This window comes from Marmota flaviventris, chromosome 9 (assembly GCF_047511675.1).
Source record: "Marmota flaviventris isolate mMarFla1 chromosome 9, mMarFla1.hap1, whole genome shotgun sequence".
Taxonomy (NCBI): Eukaryota; Metazoa; Chordata; class Mammalia; order Rodentia; family Sciuridae; genus Marmota; species Marmota flaviventris.
The window spans coordinates 60,731,228-60,753,166 of NC_092506.1; the positions used below are offsets into that span (position 1 = coordinate 60,731,228).

Below are 21,939 nucleotides of genomic sequence, written 5' to 3' on the forward strand. Positions count from 1 at the left end.
CTGTCGTTCTAAGGGTACGCTTGAGGACCCAGGAAAAGGAAGTGTGAGGGCCACTGGGAAAGGCGAAGTCGTGTCACACTTCCGGCCCCCCGACCTGGACTTGAGGGTTAAAGAACTACGAATCCCAGCACCACCCTGGGGCCCCGCCCCACCAGCTACAGGTCCCTGTTAGGCATCGTGGTTATGGCTCCAGCTGGGGCGTGGTGACGCAGGTAGTTGCCAAGGAGAGTTGCGATTAGTAACCCTAAAAGTAGTGGGGCGCAGTGGCTGGAGCGGAAGCGACTGTAGGTGAGTCGGGCGGGAAAACAGGAACAAGGGAACCAGAACACTATAGAGAGGGGAGGGGCTCCACAAAAGAACTAGAAAACTCCCTAATCAGAGACCTTCTCCCAATCCTAACCCCCTTTCACAGTGAACTCAACACTCCACCATATAGGATAGACTGGGGGGGTAGGAGAGGGGAAGAGCGCTGAGATACATGCCCATACAGATTTAAGGGTGCTTCCTAACCCCCTATCGCAACATCAAGGTTTCCAGGACGCATGCCTCAAGTCCCAAACTCACCTAGGAGATCGGAAATCTGGAGTTGGTTTTCCTCAGAGGAACCGAGACAGGGGAATAGCACTAGATAGACTAAATCATGGCCCCGAATTCTTGGAGATGTGGAAATTTTATGAAGCTTGAAGGGTCACTTTCCTTCCTCTTCCAAACAGTAAGATCCATTCTCAGAACGTCTGCATGTTCCTCCCATACACACTGCAAGTATCTCCAAATTAACCTCTTCTTCCTACACCTTCATGGTCTGCTTCTTGAAGCTCAGTAATTAAGCTTCATTTCCTTTTGCAGTCCTCGTGACAGAGTTGTTGCATTTAGTAACACACCTAGCTCTTTCAGTCTCTTTATGCTCATAACAGATCTATCTGTGAGTCAAGAATGTTTATCCCCATTTCACAGACTGGAAAACCAAAACCCATTGAAATGACTTGCCCAAGGCCACACATCAAATCAGTAATAAAGCTATAAGTAGACTCCAGTTCTTCAAGTTCCAACCACATCTCTTTAGCTTAAACGTACTGTCTCTATATATCTTAAAGGCTTTTTCCAAGAAATGGGTTAAACTGCCCCAGAGAAAAGGAACCTGTATGGCCTACTTTGGGCTATTTATACTTAAGCCTGAATGAGTTTCAGGTCCTTCCCTGAAAGTTTTAATGAGAAAGGGAACTAGAGAGACTAAAGACACTAGGAATTGAAGATATTTAAACAGAAAACAATATGGCTAACAACCCCTGTGTTCTGAAGTGCCCATAAGTAGCTAGACCTGATTATTGACCCATTCCTGTCTTAAAGTTCTTCCAGGCTTGTTTTTGTTTGCTTGCTTGTTTGTTTGTACTGGGGATTGAACTCGGTGGTTCACCACTGAATTACACCCCAGCCCTTTTTTATTTATTTATTTATTTTTTTTTTAAAATTTTGAGGCAGATCTTTCTTGCTAAGTTGCTGAGGCTGTCCTCAAACTTCTGGTCCTCCTTCCTCAGCCTCCCAAATTGATGAAATTACAGGCCTGGCCAGGGTTGGTCCTTTGTCTGCTTCCCACCTCACTTTATCTTCTCTTCTTGAGTCCTCCTCCCACCCACAATTTTCATTTGTCACCTGTATGCAGTGTATCCAGCTCAGCCCTCATATCTATGTTCTATATCCGTATAGCCAATTGCATCCTTCATTATCTCCTTCAAGATATCTCAAAGGCAGGGCTGAGGATGTGGCTCAAGTGGTAGCGCGCTCCCCTCGCATGCGTGAGGCCCCGGTTTGATCCTCAGCACCACATACACCGCCAAAAACTAAAAAAAAAAAAATAAATATTAAAAATTAAAAAAAAAAAAAGATAACTCAAAGGCAACCATCTGTACACCACTCCAACCCAACCCTCAACCCTCCCCTCCAAGCCTGAATGTCTTCCAGTGGTCCCACAATATATAATAAGCCCCAAACCCAAGTATCCCCCCCCCAGTACTAGTCTGGTGCCGGGTTTGTGGCTCAGTGGTAGAGCACTTGCCTAGCATGCGTGAGTCACTGGGTTCCATCCCCAGCACCACATAAAAAAACTAAATAAACAAAATAAAGGTATTGTGTCCATCTACAACTAAAAAAAAAATAAAAAGACAACAGTCTTGCTGAGTTGCCTAGACTGGTCTTAAATTTTCAATCATCCTGCCTCCACCTCTCAAATAGCTGGGATTCACCATACCCAGGCCAAGTTATCTTTCATACTTCTTCCATTCTTCATCTATCATTAAGTCCAGCCAGCTTAACTTCCTAAATATCTTTTTCTAGTCCACATCCTTCTTGCCTTCCTTCCCAGCCATTTTGTGAACTGTAACCAAATTAATCCTTCAAAATCAAACCTGATGATATTCACTCTCCCACCCCAACCTCATTTAAATGTATAGTTTGTGGCTTTCTATTGCTCTTAACATAATGCAACATCTCAGGGTGGCTCCTGCCCACTCTCTAACCTCTACTCTAATCATAATACCTACTTCTCACTTCAGTTACATATCCTTCTTTAAGGTCTTCAAGCTGTGACTTCTGTCTGAAATGCTTTTCTTTTTCTTTTGTTGCTGGGGATTGCACCCAGGGCTTTGTGCATGCTAAGTGTGCAATACCACTGAGCTACACCCCCAACCCCTGAAATGCTCTTCCCCCTCCTATCCTGTATTTTCTCCCCCTGTACTTTATCTTTTAGAGTTGTCAATCAGTTCTTCAGTAATGAAAATATCATATCCCTAAATTAGAGCAACCTCATGTCCTTCTCCTTGTAATATAATTCATTTGCAGTTTTTTAGGTATTAAGTACCTGCTGCTTGCCACCACTATGAGATTCAACTATGAGAAAAATATGGTTCCTGCCCTGGTGGAGTTTATAATCATATAAAGAACAAGCAGATAATTATAGTGTTATGAGTGCTGTGGTGGCAATAAATATAGGGCATTATGGAAACCAAGAAAAGAAGTTCCATGTCGAGATTTGGGGATAAGGGTAAGCTTCTCAGAAAAGTGGAATCCTAAGATAAGTCCTAAAGTAAGGACGAACAAGAATAAAACGGATAAAGAAAGAATCTATATTCCAAATAGAGAGTAAAAGGAGAAACTTTTCCAAAGGCCTAGAGGCAGGTGCAGAGAATTTGCTGTGAATTGTTGCATTTGGCTGAACTGCAGGTAGAGGTGAGGATATGAGATGGGAGCAGAGTGTAGACCAGGCTGAATCTTGAGCTTCCCTTTGGCACCTGGGAATATAACTTGCCAGAATACATTAGATTATGTAACAGATTTTTCCAACATTCTTTGGTTTTTCTCCTACCTGTAGTCTACAAGTAGTAAGCTAGGCTGATCAGTCTTCCAAGTTCCCCACCTGGTTATTCCTCAAAGCTTCCCGTAACTTTCTGTTATTACCTGTCTGAGACAGGGCAGAAATAGACTGGCAGTAAATCAAATTCAAGTTGTTAGTAATTTCCCCAAACTGGAAACAAATCTGTGTCAATTTGGAGCTGGATAAATAAGGTTAAAAGTATGAAAGATTCTATGGAATACTCTGCAGCTGGTAAAAAGGGTATGAGAGCCGGGTGTCGTGGTACATGCCTGTAATCTCAGTGACTTGGGAGACTGAGGCAAGAGGACCACAAGATCAAAATCACCCTCAGCAACTTGGAAAGACCCTAAGCAACTCAGCAAAACCCTGTCTCTAAATAAAATACAAAATATGGGTGGGAATATGGCTTAGTGGTTGAGCACCCCTGAATTCAATCCCCAGTTAAATAAATAAATAAATATTTTAAAAGGACTGGGGATGTGGCTCAGTGGTGAAGCACTCCTAGATTCAGTCTCCAATACAAAAAGAAATGAGTACAGAGACAACAACTGTTTACATTTATTGAGCTCTTGTTGTAGGCCACATAATAGATTCCAAGATAGGATTTGTGTTCATTTCACAGGTGAGCAAACAAGCTATGATGAAATTTTGTTCAAAGTACAGTGGGGGTAAGCATCAGTTTGCTATTGCTGTATAACAAAGCATCCTAAAACACAGTGGCTTACAACAATAAGCATTTATTCTTGCTTCTGTGTCTCTTAGTTGTATGGTTTTGGTCATGGCTAACCTCATCATGTGACTGCAGTCATCTGTAGGTTGGGTGGCTCTCCATAGCCTATTTTGGGATGGCCCCAGCTGGGATCACTGGCTCTCTTTCACATGTTGATCACCTGTACATCTCTCATATCATTCCAAAAGGCCAGCCACGTTCTCACGGCACTAGCAGAGAGCAATCTCTGCTTTAAAGTTTGTTAGCTTCATGTTTATCAACATCCCATTGGACAGAACATGTTAAAATGCTGAACCCAGCATCAAAGAGAGATGGAACTACAAAGGTATAGGGCAAAAAGGGATGGATACAGGGGAGACCATGAATAGGGACCATCAAAGCAATCAGTCTAATTCAGGATGCACTGATCAATTTTATCTGGAAAAGAAAGACTTTATAAAAGAAGGTACACTGGAGCTGAGTGTTGAAACACGAAAGAGTATTCACTAAGCAGGCAGCTGTTACTGGAAACTGGATGCTGGCCGGTTTGCCACAATCAATAGAAACCCAGCAGGTCTTTCTGTGCTCATGACAGGGTTCTATTATTTGTACTTGGCTTCATTCCTTTTGGTCAGGCACAGGGCAGCAGGCACTCAACAAATGTTTGCAGTATTGAATTGATATCTTACTGTGAATGAAGTGTGGAATGAAACAGCTGAACCTGGGAACCAATTGTTAGAACAGCTTAGCATCGAGTCTCCCAAAACAGAAAACAGAAATCCTGTACGAGGCAGTTTTTCTTTCATTCATCCCACAAGTTTCCTGATTGCCTGTCATAAACCAGGTTCTGTGTAAGATGATGGATAAGACGCTAGCTCACAACCTCCATTTAAACCTGTTTAAATGGAGAAAGCTAATAACTCTTTCCAACAAGCAAATCTGATCAGCTTCTTAGGGCTCAATTTTTACTACTAACTCATTTAGAAAATTCATCAGGAGCTACACAAAATTAGGTCTTAGGATGCACTGAGAGTCTATGGTTACTAAGGAGATTAACTGTAAAAATATGCCCTTCAGTATTTTAAGGTAAAATCCATGTTCAGTGGTATAGAATTCTAGGGTTCCAACCCAGTACATATTTTGAGAGGAATATTCGGTCTTACTCAAAGGCATCAAACCTGTTACAGGTGCTGATGTGGGAAGGACTCTAAGCTAGGTTTCATTTGCTATTTGCTTTGTTGAGTACCTGTAGATTTTTTTTAACCCATTAAGTCTCAGGTTTCAATTCTGTGCAAATATTCAGTCTGTTGACACAGGTGCATTAAAATAGATTGGAAATACAGTCCAAAGCTTATATATGTGTTTATATACACACACACACACACACACACACACATATATATATATATATATATATATATATATATATATATATATATAGTATATTATGTACTATACACTATTAATTTGGGAAGGATACTGGGGATTAAACCCAGAAGCACTTTACCACTGAGTTACCTCCCCAGCCCTTTTTATTTTTTATTTTAAGACAGGGTCTCACTAAGTTGCTGAGATTGGCCTTGAACTTGCAATCCTACTGCCTCAGCCTCCTGAGCCACTGGGATTACAGGTCTGTGCCACTGCACCACTATGATTTTCTTTTTCTTTTGGTATCAAAGATTGAACTCAGGGGCACTCAGCCACTGAGCCACATCCCCAGCCCTATTTTGTACTTTATTTAGAGAAAAAGTCTCACTGAGTTGCTTAGTGCCTTGCTTTTGCTGAGGCTGGCTTTGAACTTGCAATCCTCCTGTCTCAGCTTCCCAAGCTGCTGGGGTTACAGGTGTGTACCACTACACCTGGCTCCACTATATTTTTTTTTTAGTTGTAGATGGACACTTATCTTTAGTTGTTTATATTTATGTGGTGCTGAGTTTTGAACCCGGTGCCTCATGCATGCAAGGCAAGTTATCTATCACTGAGCTGCAACCCCAGTCCCTCCACTATAAATTTTTATAGGTGTTCCACAACTGGGATGATGGGACAAAATGGAATAAGACTTAAAAAAAAAAAAAAACTTTTTTTCTTTTTTGCAGGGAGGACTGGGGATTGAACTCATGGGTGTCTTACCACTAAGCTATATCCCCAGTCCTTTTTTTTTTTTTTTAATTTTGAGACAGGGTCTCACATGAAGTTGCTGAAGCAGGCCTCGAACTTGCAATCCTGCTGCCTCAGCCTCCAGAGTCACTGGGCCTATATGTGTGTACCAGCATGGCCAACTCAAGACAAAAAATTCTTATTGTAATGTTAATCCAGCATGTCTAAGAAAGTACCTGTCAGTTAGGGCAATAAGAGCCTCTACCACATTGTCTATGTGTTCCTACAAAATCCATTCTGCTGCTACTTGTGGGATCTTCTTAGCCAGCCCCAAATCTTCCTCCTTGTGACTTTTGCCAGTTCCGCCTTCTGTTTCAGCTTGACTTTCCGCTCCCAGGACCTTCTATCTCCAGTGACAATCATGGTTATCTCCAGAGTAGAAATCAGGATCTCCTACTCCTCCACATAGTTGGTAACCTGCTCTAGATCGACCACACCCCTGTCATGCTTCTGTTGTTCTTTGAAGAGACTCTGGGTTCCTGGTCTCAGTCTCCAACACCAGCTCCTATGTCCCTGTCATTCATCACATTCTGCCTATAGATTTGATATCTAAAGATTCAGGTCTCCCTAATCAACAGCACATGTCCATGGGGCCAGTCCACCACTCAACAGAGAATTCAGCTGTTGTGTGACTCAAGCTGGCACTTCCCCAAAGCTCAGATGAGATTGCTATATTTTGGGGGGTTGGGGGAATTCAAAGGGATTGAACCCAGAGGTGCTTTACAACTGAGCTTCACCCCCAGACCTTTGTATTTTTTGAGACAGAGTCTTGGGCCTTGCCAAATTGCTGAGGCTGGCCTTGAACTTGTGATCCTCCTGCCTCGGCCTCCCAAGTCACTGGGATTACAGGTATGCACCACTGTGCCTGGTGAGACTGCTACTTTTTGAAAGCAAGACATTCCCTTTGTAACCCTCTAAACCTACTAAACTCTATCCTTGCCTACATTAAATCACCAAAAAATGAATTTATTTGTACTGTATTTCAGGTCCTTGGTTTTTAATAGAAAATCCATTTGTTTATTTTGGTATTGTTGAGGATCAAACTTATGGCCTCAAGCATCCCAGAGCAAGTGCTTTACCACTAAGCTAAAGTCCCAGCCCCCAGAAATTCCATTTTAAGAATACTTCCCATCAGGCATGGTGGCATACACCTGTAATCCCAGTGACTCAGGAGGCTTGAGGCAGGAGGATTGCATATTCAAGATCAGCTTCAGGAACTCAGGCCCTAAGAAACTCAGTGAGACCCTATCTCAAAATTTAAAAACAAAAATTAAAAAAAAAAAAGGGCTGTGGGTGTGGTTCAGTGATAGAGTGGCCCTAGGTTCAATCTCCAGTACCAAAAACAAAACAAAACTTGCCAGTTTCATTGTCTCTGCACATAGAATAATTTATTCTTTGAATACAGTGATGAAAACTAAATAGTCCAAGGTTTTCCTTTTTGCTTTAGCTGCCAGGAATTTTGGAACTACATATAGTCATAGGTTTTATGTGTGTGATACTGGGGATTGAACCCACACGACCACTGAGCTACATCCCCAACCCTTTTTATTTGAGACAGGGTCTGGCTAAGTTGCTTAGGGCCTTGCCAAATTGCTGAGGCTGACCTTAAACTTGCAATCCTGCCTCAGCCCCTCATGTTGCTGGGATTACAGACATGTACCACTGTGCCCAGCTAAGTGTAGATTATTAAAGTCCCTGATACATCTCTTCCTTTAATCTACTTTCTGATCTTTCTTTTCCACATTTATTTTTCTGCATCTGCATTGTCCAGTATAGCCATTAGTCACAAGTAGCTAATTCAAATTGGGATGGGGGGGCATAATGTAAAATATCTTAGTAATTTCTAATATTGATTACATGCTGAATATTTTGGATATATTGGATTAAATAAAAATTTGAGATGAAATTAGTTTAATTTTACTTTATTATTGCTCCTAATTTAATTACATGTTAAAAATTACATATGAAGCTTGCAATTGTGATTTTTATTATATCTCTATTGGACAGCACCGTTCTACAGATCATCCTGCTTTAACAGTGTGTTACTGAAAACCTCATCCTTTTGGAAAGGAGGGAAAGTATTAATGCAGAGGAGGTGACAGCAGTAGATGATGTGCAAAAGGGGGAGGTTAACTAGGACATGCACTTGTCCATCTATTTGTCTTTTGTTTGTATGATTCACAAAAAAAAAAAAAAAAAGAAAGAAAGAAAAAAAACCTCCTTGGCAAAATGAGTTTTTTCAGCTCTCTTCATCCCAGGTAAGTAGTATTCTGTAGCTTGCCCATCTCCAGTAAAAACCTGTTCTCAGATTTACTTTAGCTAATATACTGGAAAGGATCTGATAAGACAATTCACACCACATTGCAAATAACTGGTAACTTTATGTTTACCCCTCTCAGAGTGAATTTCCATTTTAACAGGGAACAAACCCTGAACCCAAAGGAACGAATCCCTAATGGTGGAGTTTCAGTCATCAGTGACAGGTGAGTGAGAAGTAGAATCTGGTTTTATGTGTGTGTTTATATGTATGGCTACACTCTGGATGTGGTTGAGAGTAGGGTCTTTGGATAGAAAGGTGATGTGGCTGACCAACAAGCTGAGGAAAGAAGGTAGCAAATCCCCAGCTGGATCAGAAATGGGAAGGGCTCTCAGACACCAACCAGATTCAGTGCTGGCCCTCAAGGGTTTATTAAGCAATAGAATAACACAGTTGATGTCACCAGAGGGTAGGTATGAAGATGGTCTCCGTGGTAACTACTATGGAGTAGCAGAAAGACTTTGAATAGGATTCAGGAGACTTGTTATTGCAGTCCACTGACTCACTGGCTTAACTCTGGGCAAGTCCTTTACCCCTTGGGTCTCATTTCTTTCTCTAGAAAATAGAAATGGGTGTTTATAACTATGAAATGAGTTCTAAGAGATGTGAAGGTGCTTTGAGAAGTGCCTTACAAATGCAAGAAATAATGATTAATATCTTAAAATGGAAATGCAGCTGGGCAGGCCTACTAGAATGGAGAGTAGAAAGCAGGGATGGAAGGCTATGGGGAAATTGAAGTTTGGATGTACCTTGTACCTGGAAACATGTGTTCTCTGTCCTCCTAGGAACCCGGACTACCAAGGCCCATGCTTGCACCTGATGAATGATGGCCTGAACTATGAGCAAACGGGACTATAAGAACACTTCGGTGCAGGAGCCCCCTCTCGACTACTCCTTCAGAAGCATCCACGTGATCCAAGGTCAGCCCACAAAATCCAGCACTCCCACTCACCATGGCAGCAGGCCTGGTATGGTCCCTAAGGAGGGACCAGTCTTCCACTTAAAAGTCTAAGAAGACTCTGCACATACACTTGCAGATTTGTTGTTGTTATCTTTGCAGGATAAGAAGGAAATGGGAGATTTTTTTGCCCTCTCCCGCTGGTGCCAGGGATCAAACCCAAGACCTCACACATGCTGTGCAAGCACACTGAGCTCCTGACTTTTAATTTTTATTCACCTAACTCATTTCATTTGAAGGTTCTCAGGTGTGGGGAGGGAGGCAGGATTAGGAGTCTCTTCACAAGCAGTGGTACTCTGCTCCAGTACCCTTCTGCCACCTCAGGATCCCACCTACTCCAGGATTATGACAGACAGCCACCTAGTGGATGCTGCCTGACCTGAAACTGAGGAGAGGAGAGTTAGTGGTGGGTGAGGGTGGGAACAGTGTGTCTAATAAGAGAATGGAAGGGAATGTGAAGACATGCTGGCTAGGTTTGGCAAATACTTCCTTCCCCTTTAGACTGATTAAAAAAAAAAAAAGAAAGAAAAAACAAGGGGGTGCTTAGGGGCAAGAGGGAATAAGGACCCAAAACCCAAACTGGTGTCTAGTTCTGACTCTGCAATTGACTATGTGCCTAAGCAAGGTCCATCTGTCTTATGGACCTCATTTTTGAAAAATGAAGTGGGGGTGGGAGTGTTGGATATGTCTCTCCTCCTCAGCCAAACTTTCTGAGGTGGTTGTTAAGGCTACCTTCTTATACTTCCTTTCCTCCCATTCACTCTGGAACTCACTCCATTCTGGCTTCTGCCAGACTCCCTGGACATATTTAAAACTGTTCTTTCCTGGTTCTCCCTGTCATCCCATAATTACTTGTTAAGTTCTTTTATGGCTTCCTCTTCCTCCTTGACCCTTGTCTCTATTCTCACTCTCTGGAGAGTCTCTGTTCCCTAACTTGTACACCTTATACTAGTTCTTTATGAGATAACAGAACTGGCATCCACCCAGTCACCCAAAAAAAAAAAAAAAACTGAGTACCACCATTGAATATACTATTATACTATCTTCACATCCAGTTGGCCAAGTCATGTTGATTTTATGTCCCTCTCATCTCTTGCTTAGATGACTGACAGAGCCAAATTGGTCTTTTCATGCCACCCACCCCCTAAAATCTATACTTGAATTGGAAGCTTCACAGTGAGCTTTCAAGTGAAAAATCTGAACCATCTCCTTTGCTTTAAATGCGTCAGTTCCTTCCCATCACCTATAGGAAAAAGCCCCAAACCCTTAGCTTGGCATTTAAGACTCATGATTGAGACAGTTGTGGTGGCACACATCTGTAATCCCAACAACTCAGGAGCCCAAGGTAGGAGGATCACAAATTCAAGGCTAACCTTGGCAATTTAGTTGACCTTGTCTCAAAATAAAATTTTAAAAAGGGGTTGGAGATGTAGCTTGGTGGTAGAGTGCCCCCAGAACCATACCAAAAGAAAGGAAAAAAAAATGTTGAGACCAGACAAGTAACTAACTTAGCAAGACTCGTATCCAAAAACAAAACAAAATGCACTGGCATGTAGTTCAGTAAAATGATGACCTAGTATGTATAACCCTGGGTTTAATCTCCAGTACTGGAAGGAGGGAAAACAATTTGGTTTGCTTCCTTTTCCCTTCTTATGTAGTGTGCATGTGCACACTCCCTCGTGCTGTTCTACAGTTCTGTAGCTTTGCTTGTGCTGTTCACATTCTTTGCCTAGTTAACATCTCCACTGAGGTCCAGCTCAGGCTTCACCTTCCCTGGGAAACTTCCCTGAGCTCCTAGACTGAGTGAGGAGAAGCACTCATCATACTATACTGCCAGTTTGCTTCCATTTTACCTGAACCAGCTCCTCCAAGACACAAACATCTGCTTTATCCCTTCCCTATTGTTCACAGAGAGCCTGGCATGAACTATCTCTTGTTGTGTTCACTATCATATATCCAATATTTTAGACATTGTAGCTCACCATCAGAAGACAAGGAGGACCATCAGGGTGAATTCTATTGAATTAAATTCTATGTGTACCACTAGTGGACAACTCTTGATATTTGGGCTGTCATCTTCCTGGTTCAAGCCCAACAACTCTAGTTCTTAGATTTCCTCATCTATAAAATAGAATTACCACCGGGTGCAGTGGCACACACCTGTAATCCCGGTGGCTCAGGAGGCTGAGACCAGAGGATCACAAGTTCAAAGCCAGCCTAAGTAATTCAGCAAGACGTTGCGTCTCTAAAATAAAATATAAAAAAGGGCTAGGGATGTGGTTCAGTGAACCCAGCCCCTGGGTTCAATCCCCAGTACCAAAAAAAAAAAATAGAAGTGGCTTTGCTCATTCCTAACTCCACACAGAGGTGGTACACAGAGGACTCAATGATACCACAGACACGAGACCATCTGAACCTGGAAAGCCAAGAGTTTGGGATGGGAAGTTTTTGACCCCATAGTTAAATCTTGCATTGATTGATAAGAGCTTATGGAACAGGGGTCACTCTAAACTCAAGCATAGTGTTATGGCCTGTTAGCCCTTCGGTTATATCTGGGGATGCTCATCTTGACAGATTTGTTCCTTCCAGAAAAGCAAAGATGATATACCCAAGCCATACTTTGTCTTCACAGATCTGATAAGCGAGGAGCCAAGGGTAGGGCTCCGACCACTGAAGCATTCAAAGTCAGGAAAGTCATTGACCCAGTCCCTGTGGCTGAACAACAACGTCCTCAATGACCTGAAAGACTTCACCCAGGTGGCTTCACAGATCCTGGAGCACCCAGAGAACCTGGCCTGGATTGACTTGTCTTTCAATGACCTGACTTCCATTGACCCTGTGAGTTTCTAGCTGTAGGAGTTCAGTCAAGGGGTGAGAATGGAGAGGCGGGTAGGGTAAGGCCACTGTCCATCCCCCAGCCTCTCTACCATCTTATGAAGGAAGTTAAACAAGCAGCATGGTGTAGTATAAAGCACATGGCTTTAAGGTCACACAGATGCAGATTCCAACCTTGGCTTTGCCTCTTAACTGTGACTTTGGGCAAGCCACATAACCTCTTAAAACCTCAACCTTCCTGTCTGAAAAATCAGGATAATATGCCAGCATCATAAAGGTTTTGTAAGGATTAAATGAAAAGATACAAGAACCAAGTGGCACATGGATAGCTGAAGCAAAATTGTAGCTGTCATTACTGGGTACCTACTATGTCTCATGCTGAGTTCTGCTATGAATGAGGTAGATAGAAAAGTACAACACTTACTTTTTGCAACTTCTGGTTCATGTTTTAAGAAATGGGGAGACTGTAGCCCTGATATAGTGATCTTAATTTAACTAATATCTTAAAAGTTTCTCTTATGTACCTAGCATGATACTCTGTACTCTGGTCCCTTGCTGTGATAAGACTTTTAGTTCACCTCAAGTGGGAAGGTCTTTAGTGAAGCAGCAAGTAAGGCTCAGGGACCAGCAGGAGAGCCATCACCTGGCCAGACAGTAGCAGTGATGGGACTAGGGGCCTATACCTCCTGTCCAAGACAGAAGGTCCCCATACCTTCTTTCCTGAGATCACAGTTCTATTTCAATGTGATATCCCTCTAGCCCTTAAAAGGTAAATTAAAGTAGGTTAGAATCCTCCAATATAGCTATAAGGATTGGAATAGAGGGCAAGTTGTTCCCCAAACTCTTCCTTTTTTTGCCAGCAAGTTAGTCCTGAGCAGAAATCAAGGGTCTTGCCAGACTGTCTTTCGGTTTCCTCCCTAACAGATCCTAACAACATTCTTCAATCTGAGTGTCCTCTATCTTCATGGAAACAGTATCCAGAGCCTGGGGGAAGTGAGTAAGTTAGCTGTCCTTCCTCGGCTTCGAAGCTTGACACTCCATGGTAACCCCATAGAGGAAGAGAAGGGGTATAGGTAAGTATCCTGTCCCTGAGCTGGGATTCAGTTGGGCTCCCCTGGGAGACCACAGAAGGGGAGACAGGAAATCCAAGACCATTCTTCTACCACATGTAAACCTGGGAAGGGAGAACTATAAGCATTTCTTGCTATCAGTTTGGATGAACCCAGTCTCTCTCACACCATATTCAGGTCCCTCCATTCCTTGCAGTGAGGGAAAAGAGCAGCAACAGGTGGAGGGGAAGGGGATTCTGGTGGGGGGGCAGGCCCCCAGCCCAAGTCTTCCCTACAGGCAATATGTGCTGTGCACCCTGCCCCGTATCACCACATTCGACTTCAGTGGGGTCACCAAAGCAGACCGTACCACAGCTGAAGTCTGGAAACGCATGAACATCAAGCCCAAGAAGGCCCGGATCAAGTAGGATGCACTCTGAGGTTCCCAGGACCCCAGCAGTCCTGAAGGCCTGAAGCTAGTCAGCTTAGTTTGAGAATAAATGATTTGAGCTGTTGTTCAGAGTAGAAGTCACTTGTACCTTGCAAAGATGCCCTCCAACTCCAGCAACTGCCAGTAGCTCTAATATTACTTCATTGAGGCAGGCAATGGTGGGAAAGGCCTGCTGCCCAGAGACACAGGGGACTTGGGTTTGCATGTGTCCTTGGAAAACTTATCTAGCTTCTCTGGGCCCCTCTTTTCTCTTCAACTTAGATATCATGGGATTAGAGATCAGCATTTCCCAAATTCTTCACAGAATGCCAGGTTCTTGGAGCTGCGACAGAGGCCTCAAAGACAGGCCCAGAAGATGGGCTATGTTCTACTTCAATCAGATCACAGTAGTCCTACTCTTAATATTTATATGTTGGTATTCTGCTTAAGATTCCATTTCATAGCCAGGCATGCCTATTAATCCCAGCAGTTTGGGAAGCCGAGGCAGGAGGATCACAGGTTCAAAGCCAGCCTCAACAACTTTTTAAGGCTTCAGCAACTTAGCAAGATCCTATCTCAAAAAATAAAAAGGGCTGGGGATATGGCTCAGTGGTTAAATGTCCCTGGGTTCAATTCCCAGTACCAAAAAAAAAAAAAAAAAGATTTCATTTGATAAAAAGATCTTCTGATTTTGAAAACATTTGCTTGCTGGGTCCTTATTAAGCATCCCTAGCAGAATCTGGTCTCCTCCACCCCTAGCGCTATTGTAATTCCACTGAGCCTGAAGCAGGGTCTCCAGCATTCATAACTGCCTCAGATTTAGTTCTGTCCAGCTGTGACAGTGTTTGATAGGGATAAGAGCAGTCTTATCCAACTTGAGGTTAGCCTAGGCTGAGTCTAAGCTAAGTCTGGGAATTCTAAACGCTAATTCTCCTAGATTCCTCTTTTTTTTTTTTTTTTTTTTGGTACGGAGGATTGAACCTGGGGCGCTTCACCACTGAGCCACATCTCCAGCCCTTTTTATATTTTATTTAGAGACAAGGTCTCCCCGAGTTGCTTAGGGCCTCACCAATTTGCTGAGGCTGGCTTTGAACTTAAGATCCTCTTGCCTCAGCCTCCCAAGCTGCTAGGATTACGGCGTGTCTCACCACACAGTTCTGGATTCCTCTTAATGATCCTAGAAGATACCTCCTCCCCCATCTCATTGCTCACAGACTTGAATAGCCAGAAATAAATAGTTGGGTAGTAGGCAGGACAGAGGGGCTGGAACCAGCACACAAATGAATACACTTCCTTTATCGAGGGTGACAAACAAAAAGAAAAAAAGACCAAACATGTAAAAACCCAGGGTGCTGGAAATACAAACTCAATTCATTCAAATTCAAGCTCATCCAGACCCTGGGCACAAACCCTAGTGAGGTGCATGGGAGCACCAAGTCAGAGAAAGGGGGACAGGAGTGAATCTGAGGCCAAGAGAAAGGGTGGGAAGGACCTCCCCCTAGGTCCCTTGGTGTTCACTCCCACAGTGGTATCTCCACCTTCCAATGACTGTGAAGACCTTCCAGTCCCTGTCCTCTTGGCTTCCACCCCAGCCAGGGCTTTGAAGGCCAGTCCTGAATGGTTCTACCCTCCCTTGCTCCATCCTCACTTGCTCAGGCTTCTAGCCTCGCTCTTCTCCTCCACGTTCTTCTCAGTGATTAGTAGCAGGTTAGGGTACTGTATAAGCCGAAGTGAGGCTGGGGGCCATGGGAGGTGGGATGGAGACAGGTGAAGAGAGGAGAAGAGCTGTCCAAAGACCCCTCTCTTCATGGGATCCCAAACTGTACAACCAGCTCCTCTTTTGCGTCCACACGGATCTGAGAAAGTGCACTGTAGGCATAAGCAGCTATCCTGGAGACCTGAGGCAGAAGGGCCAGAGAGGAAACGAATAGAGAAATATGTGAGAGGGGATCCAGAAAAGGAGAAATGGGGGAATGGGATGGCAGTGAGGGAAAAGAAGAGGGAATGAGGGAGGACAAAAAGCTGATAAGAGGGCTGGGGTTGTGGCTCAGTGGAAGAGTGCTCGCCTAGCACATGCAGGGCCCTGGGTTTGAGCCTCAGCACCACATAAAAATAAATAAGTAAAAGGTATTGTGTCCAACCACAACTAAAAAAAATAAAATAAAAAATAAAAAAAACTGATGAGAAAGGCAGAAGGAAAGAAAAAAAAAAAAAAAAACACCCCAGAATAACAATCAAGGTTGAGGATAGAGAGACTGGTGAGGACAGAAAAAGTTAGAGAAACTGGGGTAGGCCACAAGGCTCCCTAACTCTACTCCCTACCTCTTCTAAGGCAGAATGTTTCCCTAACTCTACTCCGTACCTCTTCTGAGGCAGAGTGGTAAACCCTTCTGCTATACTCTGGGCAGTTTGGGAAGGGCAAAGGAGGCAGGTTGGTGTGGCTCACCTGTTGCAAGTCAGAGAAGGGGATAGGCTCGCTGGCCAGCACTTGGTGGGGCTGGCTGGTAAGAGACGGCAGCGGTGGCAGCTTCTTCCAATGGGTCAGGCTGCTGCTCAGCACAGCCAAGCGTGTGCTGGCCAAGAGGAAGGGGATAGGGAAGGTTAGTTAGGCCATAGCCTTCGCTTCCCTACCCGGTCCTGCCCAGTCCTGCCCAGTCCTGCCCAGCTCAGCAAGCCTCACTCCGTGAGGCCAGAGGAGCAAGATGACAGGGGCCTCACTCAGCTTATCACAAACTCACTCTTGGTGCAACTTTGTCCTCAGCACCCTCAAGATTACGCAGGGCAAACAGGGCTGACATAAACATCAACTGTGGCTTGTGGTCAGTCTCCTGGGCTGCACCAAAATGAGGAGGCTGTGCTAGGGCCCAGGCTCCAAAGATGGGAAGGTATGGAGGGCAGACGAGGGGCCCAAGCTGGCCCAATGTTCACCTGTACTGCCTTGCCCGGTCCATGTACTCATGCTGCTCCATGCCCTGGGAGTCTGCAGCAGACACATCGATGATGTTGCTTTGAGGAAAGAAGACAGAGAGGACGTGACAAGTACTTCTAAGGGGGACAAACATGACTCCATGCAGGTGCCAATTCCAGTGCTATCTGACATCAATATCCCCACCTGCCCATTACAGCAGGGCAGGGCCCAACACCACCTCTCCTCAATGACCTTATCCCATCCCCCATATCCAGGCCCACTCTACACTAGGCCTGTGCTGACACATACTTACCTAGCTGTTTTTGCAAGGATGGAAGAGAGCAGGGCCTGCTCATCTGTGCGAGCAGAAGGCAGGCTGTGGTAGTTGGGCTCAGCTCCATTGAGGGCTTTGGTGGGGGGACTACTAGGGTCCAATAGCAGCTTCCGCTCCTCTCGGTCCTAGGAGAGGCCATTGAGAAGTCAGGCCCAGGACTTTCCTGTGTTTCTCCCCTCAGCCCAGCTCTCATCTTTAAACACCAAAAATATTTTAAAATATGAATATTCAAAAGTGCCAACTTTATGGAATGTTAGGTAAGACTTGGTCCCTGACTGCCCTTAGGAGCTCAGCTGAGTTGGTGGTCTGGGATGAAGTAGACCAAGAGGTCCTAGAGGTCCTGCACAGATGAATAGAGGTACATAATAGGTGTTCAGAATACAACCCGGTACCCAGTGGAGAAAGGATATTGGAGGGAGAAGACAGAGGAGGTGGGAAAATACCAAAACAATAAGGTCTAGAGGGAAAATAGTGCAAGTCAAGTGCCTTCCTGATCCCTCAAACAAGGCTTGCCCCAGCAAAGCTGTCTGTTCCCAAGATGCAAAAGCCCTGGGCTGGGGATGTGGCTCAAGCGGTAGCGCGCTCGCCTGGCATGCGTGCGGCCCGGGTTCGATCCTCAGCACCACATACAAAGATGTTGTGTCTGCCGATAACTAAAAAAATTAAAAATTCTCTCTTTAAAAAAAAATAAATTAAAAAAAAAAAAAAGATGGAAAGGCCCTGGTGAGTCTAGACAAGATACTAGGCTCCAAGGACAAGCAAGCCCAACCCCTCACATGGCCATCCTGATCATCTCAGGGCAGAAACCTCTGCCAAGCCTTTGAGGGGATATCATGACTCTGCTCCCTTCTTGAGGTAGGTCCATTTACCTTAGGTGTTCACCCTCCTGTCTTGTGCTCTGTATATGACTCCCAGACCAAAGTGAAGCGTGCCTAGTATATCCTGACCTAAGAGAACAGTGGAGCTTTCCCTCTCTTGCCAAACTACCATACCTCTTTCATTTTTTTAAGCTTTCCAGATGCCTTTACTTATTTTGCAATAGTGGGGAATAGAACCCAGGGGTGCTCTACCACAGATCTTTATTATAATTATTTTTTATTCGGAGATAGTATCTTGCTAAGTTGCCCAGGCTGCCCTCAAACTTGCAATCCTCCTGCCCTGGCTGGGATTATGGACATGTGCCTCTATGCCTAGCTCATCATACCTCTTTCAATATGACCTGAGCAGCCTCCTTCATTCTAGTAGCTCAATTACTACTAGTCTGCACTGATGACCGTTACATCCCCTAGAATTGACCTAAGTTGAAATCTAGCCTTCCTAGTCCTGTTTCAGGCCCTGTTCTAACCTGCTTCTTTCTGGATTTGACTCTACTATAATAAGCCCAGCAGCTACAGATCCCTCTGGCTTTGTGTCAGCTGCAAATTGGATAAGCAGACCTGTTGCATATCTAAGCCACAAAGAGCTCAGGATAATGCCAAGGATGGATGGGGCAGGGAGGGCCATGGAGGGGGTGGAACCTGGCTAATGCTGAGTCATCAGCTCTCAAAGCCAGCCTACCAGATTCCTTAATGCTCCTCTCCAAGCTTGTCTCAGTTTCTACCAGACTTCCCTACTGTAGGAGCCAAATCCTCCACCCACAAGTCTCCTCACAGAGGGCCACTTCCTCCAGCCTTGCCTGCCCCACCCTAGACAGGCCCAGCCTCTTCACCTTCCTCTTCCTTTTCAAGCCTAGGTTGCCCAAGTGTCCTCAGGCCATTTAATTCAGTTCCCATTATTAAGAGAAAGAAGTTGTGGGCTTCTGCATCATCACCTCTAAACCCCCAGACACCCTCTATCGTCCTCCATCCTCAGTACTAAATGGCTAAAAAGATGCTGTTGTGGCTATAATCCCAGCTACTCAGAGGCTGAGGCAGGAGGGTCACAGATTTGAGGACAGTCCTGAGTAACATAGAGAGACCCTATCTCAAAATTTAAAAAATAATGGGGGGCTGGGGTTGGGAGTGTATGTAGCTCATTGGTACACTTGCTTAGCACTGCATGAGACCCTGGGTTCAGTCCCCAATACAGAAAGAAAGAAAGAAGAAGAAGAAAAAGACAAAACGTCAAAGATAAAACTCTAAGGAAAGCTGGCTCCATAATGAGGCCCGGATTTGCTTCCTATGTCTCTCCTTTCCCCAGCCCCTACTTAAGACAGATCTTCCTGAAGGACAGAGTAGTTTCTCCCAACTAGCAGTTCAAGAACAAGGTTGTTTGCCTGACTCCTAGAAGAGGTCATGCTACCCGCTTCAGAATGGACAAATAATATCACCCTACACCAAAGGATGAGTGGGGCATGGAGTAGATTTATCACACTAAAGTTTGTCCTTGAGTCAGCATAACTCAAGTCAGTGTTTCACTGTCTACCTTAGCATGAACCCACGTGTCTTGCCCATGACTGGCCACCTGGTCTACAGCATGGCTGGAAGAGACAGCCCAATAGATACAGCACATGGTTTGGCATGGGTACTTCTTGAGTTGGTTAAATCCCTTAGCTTCTCTGAACTTTTTCTTCACCTTTAAATAGATACTTATATCACAAATGATTGGCAAGAGTCAAATGAGGCACCTGTAAAAGCCCCTTGAAAATTCATACATTCCCCACCACCCCCATACTAGGGACTGAACCTAGGGTACTTTACCACTGAACTACATCCCCAGACTTTAGACTTTCAATTCTTCTGCATCTCCAGCCTCTTGAGCAGCTAGGATTACAAACATGCCCACTGCCCACCATTCCTGACTGCACATTTCTCTTTAGTATTTTAATAAAAGAGTAGGATAGGGGCCTACCCAAGAGCTGCAAGAGGGCCTTGGAGATGATGATGAATGGCTGTGGCCTATGCCACAGAACACTTCAAATCACTCAGCACTGATCAAGAACCTTTTCTGGGGCTTACTAACAGAAATGAGAGCCCATCAAAGGAAAGGTAGAGATTCAGGAGATCAGCAAGCTCAGCTTTCCCTTTAAGCTGAGAGATCGTATCCTTTCTCATAAGGAATTAAACCTTGTTCCCTGTAAGAATCCATATTATATTTTAAAGGATCAGTTTGCTACTAGACCACAACTTTTCCAGTAGATAGGAATATTATGCAATCTTCTCTAACAGGCTAAAGTGAAATGAGAAATACAAGTCATGAAGCAGGCCTAACATTGGGTGGGAAATATGACTGTGTTCACTTAGTGTATGGAGCATTGAGTATCAGGAACCACTCATATTTCCCACACAAATAACATTTTCCTGTATTTAAGTCCTTATCCCAAAATAACTTCACTGGGGATAGAACTGTTCTGTTTCTGTGACCATCTCCCCCCCACTATGCTGCAGGATACTTGATGAGAAAATTCTGCTGTCTGTATGTACTATGTGTTTAAAGGTAGGTCCCAGACTCAGAGGCAATTAAAAAAGGTGAGTAGCCAGCAGTTTGAGACTTCATCCTTGGAAAGGTCTCCCTTCTCAAAGGTGGTCAGTCCAGGCAGGTAGAAAAAAGTACGAATGTACCAAGGAGAAGAGGGACACAGCCACATTTTCCAGATAGGTACCCTCTAGCCTGAGAGGGCTACCCTCTAGCTATAAACTTTCAGGCATTAGGCAGCGTTTGCACCCAGGCAAGCCAAACTCAGAACCAAATGAGCTCCCCATCCCAACTCTTTTTCCCAAATCAGCCAAAGGTAAATCCAATATCTTGCTTCCCAAGCCAATTTCCCACACGTCCCAATGTCCTTATTGTATCTACGAAATTCTTCATTAGCTATCTCAAATGCCACCAATTTCCAGAGGCCTTCTCTGAACCCAGACCAACAGTAGCCTTTTTTTTTTTTTTAACCAACGCCAGGGACAAGATACGTAAATTCCTGATTCATCTCAGGACAGATTAGCTAAAGGGCCTCAGCTTACCCACCTCTACAATGGATTCGCAAAACCCACTAATACAAGCACAGAGAAGGCACAGGAAGTTGGGAAGGGACTGTTTCCCGGGGACCTAGGCTTAGGATCCATGAAGCTGTAAAGGTCTGACAGTACGGAGAGATGGAAGAGATGGGAACACGTCAGCTGGACGGCTGCATGCTCAACCCCAGGCCAGCACTGTGTAGAGACCTGGGACTTCAAAAGGGGTAGGAGTTCGGCTAGGCGTCCTCGCTGTAATCTGTCCCCTCCAGGCCTCCGTACTCAGTGAGCCCCGCGGTACAGCTCGCCCTCCTCTCCAGGTCTTTTTGGGGCCCCAAGCCTCAGGGTCTTAGCCCTCACTCCCGAGCCCCGCCTGCCACGGCCGCACCTGGTCCGAATCCTCGTTTTCGCTGCTGTAGCAGCACCCCATGGCCGGGGTCGGGCCGGGCGCTCAGGCCGCGCGGAGGAGGGACGGCGTCCGTCAAGAGCCCTTCCGGTCACATGACCTGAGGCTGCCTCCCGCAAGCAACCTGCCTTTCTCTCCGGGCCTACAGCGTCCCAGAGCCGCTTGGGCTCCACTGCCAAAACCCTGACTTCCGGTCCCGCCCCCAGCCCCGTGATCATAGCCACCCAATGAGAAGGCGCACCCTACGTGACAAGATACGAGACACGTGATACTAGGAAAGAGAGGGGTGTGTCATATGACTATCATCTCAGTCTCAAACTGGAATCATCTCCACCCCTGGCCGTAGTACCCTTCTTGTGAGTTGCGCTGTGATCGCATGGCCCCCTAGGCCACCTTTTTGGGCCAGTGAGTGAACTCATGTAAATGCTCCATGATGCACTTCTTGGTTTTGCTTTGGTACTGTTGATTGAACCCATCGATGGTTTATCACTGAGCTAAATCTCCAGCCCTTTTTATTTTTGATACAGGGTCTTGAAAAATTGC

The 21,939-nt window shown here is 44.8% G+C and overlaps 2 protein-coding genes across 5 annotated transcripts; one reads left to right on the forward strand and one right to left on the reverse strand.

The window, feature by feature from the left end:
• Positions 1-175: 175 nt before the first annotated feature.
• Lrrc51 (leucine rich repeat containing 51) lies at positions 176-14,346 on the forward strand. 4 transcript variants are annotated; one of them, XM_071616451.1, is made up of 7 exons: positions 176-288; positions 6,999-7,082; positions 8,654-8,716; positions 9,336-9,470; positions 12,141-12,346; positions 13,268-13,416; positions 14,105-14,346. In XM_071616451.1, exons 4-7 carry the CDS (start codon positions 9,389-9,391, stop codon positions 14,301-14,303), a joined length of 636 nt encoding a protein of 211 aa, XP_071472552.1. In that variant the 5' UTR covers positions 176-288; positions 6,999-7,082; positions 8,654-8,716; positions 9,336-9,388; the 3' UTR covers positions 14,304-14,346. The 4 variants fall into 4 exon arrangements, with proteins under 4 accessions (XP_071472552.1, XP_071472553.1, XP_071472551.1 ...); XM_071616452.1 differs by lacking the exon at positions 6,999-7,082 and having other exon boundaries at positions 8,633-8,716; XM_071616450.1 differs by lacking the exon at positions 6,999-7,082.
• A 753-nt stretch (positions 14,347-15,099) lies between these two features.
• Lamtor1 (late endosomal/lysosomal adaptor, MAPK and MTOR activator 1) lies at positions 15,100-21,548 on the reverse strand. The gene is made up of 5 exons (XM_027942522.2): positions 21,379-21,548; positions 17,044-17,189; positions 16,751-16,828; positions 16,269-16,395; positions 15,100-15,720 (listed from the first exon to the last, which is right to left on the reverse strand). Exons 1-5 carry the CDS (start codon positions 21,418-21,420, stop codon positions 15,628-15,630), a joined length of 486 nt encoding a protein of 161 aa, XP_027798323.1. The 5' UTR covers positions 21,421-21,548; the 3' UTR covers positions 15,100-15,627.
• Between the last annotated feature and the right edge of the window lie 391 nt (positions 21,549-21,939).